Here is an 8,508-nt window from a genome sequence, read left to right as displayed (position 1 = left end):
CTTATCAACAAAATGTACAAGCTTGAATATGTGTATGTATGTGTACACACAAGTTCACATATCCATGTTCCTATTAACAAAGAGTACACATTAAGTACACGTGTATGCAAAAGTTTCAAACATACTACATGATTTTTCTATATATTGAGTGATATATTTTTTTATTTTAATAGATTTTGAAGCATCAATATTATCCAGATGATAGTCTTTGACATGTGTGTAACCTAATTAGGAATCAGTAATACCCAGTTTTAATTTTAACTTTTATTTTAAATTCAGGGGTATATGTGCTTGTTTGTTATATAGGTAAACTTGTGTCATAGGGTTTTGTTGTACACATTACTTCATCACTCACATATTTAGCCTAGTACCTATTAGGTATTTTTCCTGTTCTTGTCCCTCCTCCTCACTCTCCACCCTCTGATTCCTAGGGATCCCCAAGTGTGTGTTTTTCCCTGCTATGTGTCCATGTGTTCTCATGATTTAGCTCCCATTCATATGTGAGAACATATGGTATTTGGTTTTCTGTTCCTGTGTTAGTTTGCTAAGGATAATGGCCTCCAGCTCCAACCATGTTCCTGCAAAGGTCATAATCTCATTCTTTTTTATGGCTGCATAGTATTCCATGGTGTATATGAACCATATTTTCTTTATCCAGTCTATCATTGATGGGCATTCAGGTTGATTCCATGTCTTTGCTATTGTGAATAGTGTTGCAATGAATATACACATGCATGTGTCTTTATAATCGAGTGATTTGTATTCCTTTGGGTATATACCCAGTAATTGGATTGCTGAGTCAAATGGTATTTCTAGTTCTAGATCCTTGAGAAATCACCACACTGTATTCCACAATGGGTAAACTAATTTACACTCCCAGCAACAGTATATAAGCATTCCTTTTTCTCTGTGACTTTGCCAGCCTCTGTTATTTTTTGACTCTTTACTAGTAGCCATTTTAACTGGTATGAGATAATAACCTGGTTCTTCTCTGTATTGGAGGGAAATCTTTTCCTGTATCAACTTAGGTCTGAATAGTTGGGAGCCTTTGAATTAATTGACAACAAACAAATTAATAGGAGAAAAGTTTAACTCATGCATGCAATAGTGGCCTATAGGGAATACGTCATGGAACAGCTAGGGGTGAGGGTTTATATCCCCTCTTAGTAAGGGAGGCATTTAAGACTTCGAACGATGGGAGTTTCTGATGAGGGATGTTAACACAGATTCTTTCTGAAATGTCCTGGTGCCCAAGGTTTGTTCCCTCCCTGACTGGAGACTTTTGGGAGTCAGGAAGGGGAGTAGGAGGATGGTGGTATTGTGGCAACTGAGTCTTGTAAAGCTTTGCTACGGTTGGCATCAAAGAGAGAGAGGGAAAGTATAATACATCCATCTCCAGATCCCGGCTATAGGAGATGTGTCCAGAAATGAGAACTCTAAAAATCTCTGTGGCTTCCTATGCACTAAGATCAAAACTCCTTGGCCTGGAAGGCCCTTGCTGTCCCACCAAGCGTCTCATCATTCCAGCCACTTTGTCTTTCCTTCAGATCTGCAGGAGGCCAAGCTTTTTCCCTTTTTAGAACCTCTGCTCATTCTGTTCCTTCTGTCTGAGTGGCATCCCTGGCTCTTCCATGGTTGCCTTCTTTCCATCCTTCAGGTCACAGTGTCACCTCTTCACTGAAGCCTTTCCTAACTAATGAATCTACATGAGCTTCTCTTATCTCTATTCTAGCACCTTAATTGCTTCCATCTTAGCATGCCACATTTTGTATCTATTTAGGTGTTTTATAATTTTCTCTCTCTTCTATTTAGATTGTCAAATCAAAGAGAATATGGACTTTTTTTTCTTTTTTTCTTGATTATACTTTAAATTCTGGGGTACATGTGCAGAACGTGCGGTTTTGTTATATAGGTATACACATGCCATGGTGGTTTTCTGCACCTACCAACCCATCATGTACATTAGGTATTTCTCCTAATGCTATTCCTCCCCCAGCCCCCGAACCCCCAGCCCCCGACAGGCCTCGGTGTATGATGCTCCCTCCCTGTGTCCATGTGTTCTCATTGTTCAGCTCCCACTTATGAGTGAAAACATGCAGTGTTTGGTTTTCTGTTCTTGTGTTAGTTCTTTCATTTGTACCACCTGCAGCTGGAACTGTCAGTACTGCATCCAGGTCCCCTCTCCTTTACCGCTGCACACCTGACAGGCTTCCAGCTCCCAGCATTGCATTTCTTAGCTTGAGGACTTTGGTTTCTGGAAGCTGACTCTGTCTGCTGTGCTTTGGGCCTGAAATACTAGGGAGGAAGCAGCTTTTAACCAACCACTGACAGAAATTAATGCCCAGGTTCCCTCACCCTCCAACATATCCAATGTTGGCTGGCTTGATAATGCATTTTTTATTTGCGAATTCTCCTTCTTTGTCTAATTTCATTACTTTCTTACCAGTGTTTTCTGTACCTCCTAAGTAAGCAATGTATACTCAAATCACATGTGGGGAATGCTTCTGGCACAATGCTTTACACACATAGGCATAGAGTATTTGTTGGATGCATAGATAGATAGGTAGGGGTGGATGGATGGATGGATGGATAGATGAAGATTGCAAAGTGGAGTTCAAGGTTGGATGTGGTGTAAGAATTCAAACGATTGACAAACAAACAAACAAAAAAACAAAGGTGCTGTTAGCTCTTTCTAATTAATGCTGTTGCCTCACAAAAAATATATAGCACATAAAGGTGTAGGTATAGCAGTTTACAGATAATCTAATATGGAAACTTTAAAAGCTATGGTTTTCTTTAGGATCATTGTACAATGCTTGATGATTTTATGGATGCCTGTCTTATGTGCAGTTTTTACATCCCTTGTTTTATTACAGTTCTGTATTTACCTAAAGTATTAAAATGTGCTATGCAAACTCATAAATAAAGTTCAACTTGAACTTCACTTAATTTAGGTGAGGTTAATAATCCAAACAATCACCTTTCAGAAATATATCTAGAAGTGAGAATTAGGTTGTGAAATCAGATGGTGAGATGTAGAGGCACAGGAAACAGTGTTAGCAAAAAGGGACTGCAGTCACAGAGTGTGATGTGAAAGATATATAGTATGAAAAGCACTAAGACGTTTATCGGTATTATTATTGTGTCACTGGAAAAGTACACAGAACTATTTAGGGGATGACTAGAGCTTTTGAATCAGAGCTCATTTCTGTTTTCAGAAGATTATGAATATGGCGACTATGCCAGACTGTGAGCATCTTGAAGGCAGGAACATCAAAGTCTGCATCATCTGTTATATTCCTAGCAGGGTCAGTGTATGGCATGTAAGTGATCTTGAATGCAAAAAAAGCATGAGTGGTTGGCCTAACTGGATATTACAAGTAGTGTTGTTTTCACATGTAAAACAATTCGTATGAACTAGTAAATCATTCATCACTAAGTAAAGCATTCCTCAAATCACAAAAGGTTATTAAAAAAATTGAATTCTGGCATTCCAGGCTATTAGTGTTAGCCTTACTCATTGAAAAATTAAAGATAGTGGATCTAAATTCCTGTAAATCTGTACAAACTTTCTGTAAGGAAATATTAATATAATGATGGTGGTGGAAAAATACTTGTGTTTAAACAAGAATTACCTGAGAAACCCAATTAAACATGCAGATTGAAAATATTGTTCAGAAATAATTTCCAGGAAAAATTTAACTTCTCTTTATGAACTGGCTTACTTTTTCTTCATGAGTATTGAGAATCCTGCAATTTTTCTTTTCTTTTAAAATTTTGGCTACCAAAGCACTCAGAACTTAATTTACAGCTCAATTTTTCTAACTTTGTGGGAATTTATGATGTTTATATCTATCTTCTAAATTTCTTGTGGTCTTTAAAATTTATTCTGATTTTTCCTTTCCTGGTCCTGGTGTTGTTTTTGTATTGCCTGTATTTTTCTTTCTTACTTTATGTGTTTTTCATAACATGTCAAGCTTTTTGTGGAAGATGGAGAAATCAACGTTTCATATATAAAAATATATATTTTGATTAGGTTGCTATTCTTTTTTTCAAGGCCAAGTGTTTGTGAAGAACAGCAAGTGACTGTGGTTGAACTTGCACACCCATATGTTCGGGCATTCACGGACATTGTCAAGCTCTGGAAACAAGGCTGTACTGGCTCAAGTTGGTGTGTGAGCTATGAAAGAAGGTAAGAGTGCATCTGTACTCTTTGATTATTAAAAACCAACACCAAACACCTACGTATTCATCCAATAAATTTTATGCTTATTGAGTAAATGCGCATAAGGTGTGGCCACCAAGAACATTTAGAGTTACATATTTTTCTTCAGAGACAAGATATATTATTACTTCAGACCTCATTTATGTCTGAGGTATTTTGGGTTAGATGCCACTAATTTTACCTCATGGCATGGTGTACTGTTGAAAGCTAAAGATCAGAAAACTGACAGAAACAAGGAATATTGTGTTGGTTTGCTAAATTTAGCACGACTTGGATCCAGGGGATCTACAGTTGTGAACCAACGTCTGACCTGCCCTTGGTACTCTTGTAACACTTTGAAACCTAGAGCTTCTTTAACTTTTTTATGGCCTTTGAATTAGGATTAACTCGGCGGGTTAGAAGAGGAGAGAAAAAGCAAGAGGTCCACAATGCTTTCTAGGCATCAAGGCTTCATACAGACTTTCTTTTTCCCTCAAAGTTTTGAAATAGTTTTACAAAATATCTAAGAACCTCTTAACACAAATAGTTGATGATGGGTTAAGGATCAAAATTCAGAATACTTAGTGTTAAAAAAAGGTGTGGTTTCAGGTTGACAAATAATTTACTATTACTATTATTATTGCCAACACAAAGTTGGGAACATTTATAAATAACTGGGTTTGCCATTGTATAAAAATACTGGATCACTAATAATATAGGACTAAATAAAATATAAGACTAAATAATTTATAATTGTAGATGTTTACATATACATTGTGTGTGTGTGGGGGGGTGTATGTTGAACCTATAGATGAATAGTTTTTGTTTTTCATCTAAACTCAGGAATTTTGTGGGGTATTTTTAGAGATAGAGCCTTGCTTTGTTGCCCAGGCTGGAGTATAGTGGCATAATCATAGCTCACTGCAGTTTCAAACACCTGGGCTCAAGCGATCCTTCCAACTCAGCTTCCTGAGTAGCTGGGACTAAATGTGTGTGCCACTGTGCCCAGTTAATTTTTTAATTTTTATTTTTTGTAGAGACGGGGTCTTGCTATATTGTCCAGGCTCATCTCGATCTCCTGGCTTCAAATGATCCTCCCAGCTTTGCCTCCCAAAGTTCTGGGATTACAGGTGTGAGTAACTGCACTAGGTCAACTCAAAACTTTTAATGGTGTTTAAATCAGGAAACTTCCCCTGGCTCTTCACAGCTGTGTGGCCTTAGGCAAAGTTCCTACATTTCTCTGTGTCTTAGTTGTAGTGTTAAAAAAAAAATGCTGCACATGGTTATTATGAAGATTAATTGGTTAAATCTTCATAGATAAGATTTAACACGTGGCACAACGCTTGGTACACAGTAGGTAGTATAATGCTGTAGCAGAAAAATTTATTTTCAAACAAATTAGAATGGAAAGCCTATTTATAGGGTATATGATGTGTTTATTAGAGTACTTGTTTTGAAAATGGCTTTTTATTTAGACTTTTTGTACTCCCCCCATGAATTTTAATCTTTGTTGGTAATGGGCCGAATCAAATAAAATTCATTACCTTATAGATACTTGGGAAAACAAATACAAATAAGTAAAACAGGTTTTATATTTTTATTCTTAAGAGATTAGTAGTTTTGCACATTCTGTGTATGATACTGAGTTTGGAGTAGAGGCAGTGTTTGAAGATGTTCAGCGTCTTTGCCGTGCTTGCATCTGTTTTGTTTGTATGTAAGTATACAGACCTATACTTAATTCCTGTTGAAGAGACATGTGAACAAAATATTAGGTTACAATTCCAGATGGTGAATAATTGTCATTAAAATGGTACAGCCAGTGAGTCCAATTTTTGAGAAAAGAGAAAGACCAATCTACATCGGCTTGGTAGGAAAAGAGAAGTTAGAGGAAGTGGAACTTGAAATTGACCTTGAATAATGAAAGCAATTTGGACTAGAAATATAGGGGTGGCATATGAAAGGGAGAGAATATGTTAGTACTTTTGGAATAAAAAAATAAAAAATGACGTTGACTTGCCAGAAAGGAAATCAGCCTGTTTGGAGATATTTGGTATTGTGATTTGTTGATAGGTCAGCAAAAATAACTCAGTGTTTTCAAACTTTGGCTTATTGTTCCCCCCCTAAAGAGCCTTTTTCAACTTTTTTTTTTTTCCTGTAGCTTCCTTCAGTGCCATGAAATTTTAATAGTACACATATTCTTTGTATCCATTTATTTACTGTGTTCCTTTGTAAGGTCACACACCATTGTATCAACTAAGATTCTTTTCATCCCCCATTCACAACAATGACTCATTGTCACCTTCTTGTGGGTGATATCAACAGCGTTGTGAGTGCATTCCGTAGTGGAGCCAGCCTATAAGGGGCTTTCAATATCAAATTGAAAAGCATGTACTTCATTATATTTTAATATTTCATTATTCTTATCATAATTTTGGGTTTTATTCTTGATAGCTTGAACAATCCTTAGTATCTTTTATGCCATGCGATGTGGGGGTCCCTCTTAGTTTTCATTAACTTATACCTATAATGAATCTGAGTTGCATATGTAGTGAGGTATGTATGTGTGTGTGTATAATATATACAAATTATATACTACATGCACATATGTACATTTATCTATATATACATATACACCTATCTCTCTGTCTGTAAACACAAATATATATGGCAGGATTTGAGTTGGAGAGAGAAATTTCTAGTGGATTTGAGATAGCTTTGCCTTAAGAGGGAGCACTGTATCTCCCTAATTTAGATCCCTGTGTTTGTTAGGGCCCGATACTACACCATCTACAGACAGGTGTACAACATGGAGCAGCAGCCTGTCTACTGGTGCTGTCCTGGTTGGAACCAGCAGGATGATGAACTGGATGCCTATACTGTAAATTATAATTCTTCTTGTCTAACTTTGTTACTAGAAGGAATGATTTCACTTCGTTTTTTGCTTCAGTCATACTTGTCAAGTTTTTCGGCATCTTTAGAATCACTGCAGATTCAGAGCATCTCTTTGAACTGAAAATTCACACATCATGTGCAAAAATGCACAATAAACTTTTCTGTTAAGTGTTTCTAATGATAGGTCACAACTCAGGACCCACGAAAGTGCTGCTTTGTAATCTGTCTGTTTATTTAAAACACAGTTGATTTAAAACCAGACAGTTTACACCTTGACTTCCATCTCCCTTTTCTGTTTGCCCCTTTCCCATATCATCAAATTTGTAATCCACAGTTGATTCAAAAGTCTGGAGGGAAATCATCATACTAAATCTAAATGGGATTTCTCAACTTGTGCTTGTCATGATTAATTGCAGAATTCTGGAGGCAGTTTACTTTTTAAGATGAGGTATGCAATCCTTTTACAAACCTCTGGCGAGAGTATTTCAGAACCTTTGGAGTATGTTTGGCAGCACTCAGGTCACAGAACTAGTGACATTATATAGTTTATTCACACCAGGAGAAATGGTTCCGTTTAGCAAACTCCTTTACCTATATTATGTGTTTATGGTTATTGCAAAGTCACTTAAAATGCTTCAGTGTGTTGCAATCAATGCAGCACCACAGCACAACAATTCATCTCTCTTGCTATTCTGTACCTTGGGAAGTTTGTTGGCATCCTATTTCCTTCCCCAGTGTGCTTTCTGCCCTTGAAACATCTTAGTGAAGTTGCCACAGGCTTCCCATGTTAAGCAGGTTTAGTGCTGAGGGGTGCACCAAGGGTCACTGTGTATTTGCATGCAGTGCTAGGCCACTGCTTTAAGCTTATTGAAAATACCTGCCCACGATGTTATTAGCTTAAACTGGTTAAAGCTCAGTGAAAACATCTTCCCATGATGTCATCTTAACTATGTTATAAACTCCTGGAAATTAATGACTGTGAGATGAATTCCTTACATTGTTGTATGACACACCTATTAGTCCTTACTAGCATTTTTTTTTTTTTTGATTTTTAGATTGTTTTGGCCACACATTCTTATCCATGGAATTCTTTTCGACCAATATTTCTCAAATTTGAATGTGAATACAGATCATTTGGAATCTTGTTAAAACATGGATTTCAATTTATTAGGTCTGGGATAGGCCTGAGTTCTGCATTTTTACAAGATTGGAGGTGATACAGTTTCTCCCGCACAGAGTTCTGCAAGGTTTTAGACAGTAAGGCCTTAACTCCTAATGCAAACATTGTTGAACCTTGCTGTGGAAGGGCTGGTTGAAATTTCTAGATTGGTGCCTATAGTGGTGATATTTTTTTCTTCTCTCAACTCTATTCTCCCCACTCCTCATTCAACCTTCTTTTTTTTTTTTTTTTT

General features: G+C 36.9%; 1 protein-coding gene across 1 annotated transcript in view; it reads left to right on the top strand.

The window, feature by feature from the left end:
• Positions 1–4,195, top strand: part of LOC105513691 — a 58,114-nt gene extending 53,919 nt beyond the window's left edge. Inside the window, exon 3 of the mRNA XM_011944634.1 lies at positions 4,058–4,195. Within this exon, the coding sequence (XP_011800024.1) occupies positions 4,058–4,086 (29 nt within the window). The 3' untranslated portion in view covers positions 4,087–4,195. The remainder of the gene's footprint in view (positions 1–4,057) is intronic.
• Positions 4,196–8,508: the final 4,313 nt, after the last annotated feature.

Source organism: Colobus angolensis, unplaced genomic scaffold (assembly GCF_000951035.1).
Source record: "Colobus angolensis palliatus isolate OR3802 unplaced genomic scaffold, Cang.pa_1.0 Scaffold234, whole genome shotgun sequence".
NCBI lineage: Eukaryota > Metazoa > Chordata > Mammalia > Primates > Cercopithecidae > Colobus > Colobus angolensis.
The sequence above is the reverse complement of the archived record's forward strand: the minus strand, read 5'-3'. Positions and strand labels throughout refer to the sequence as shown.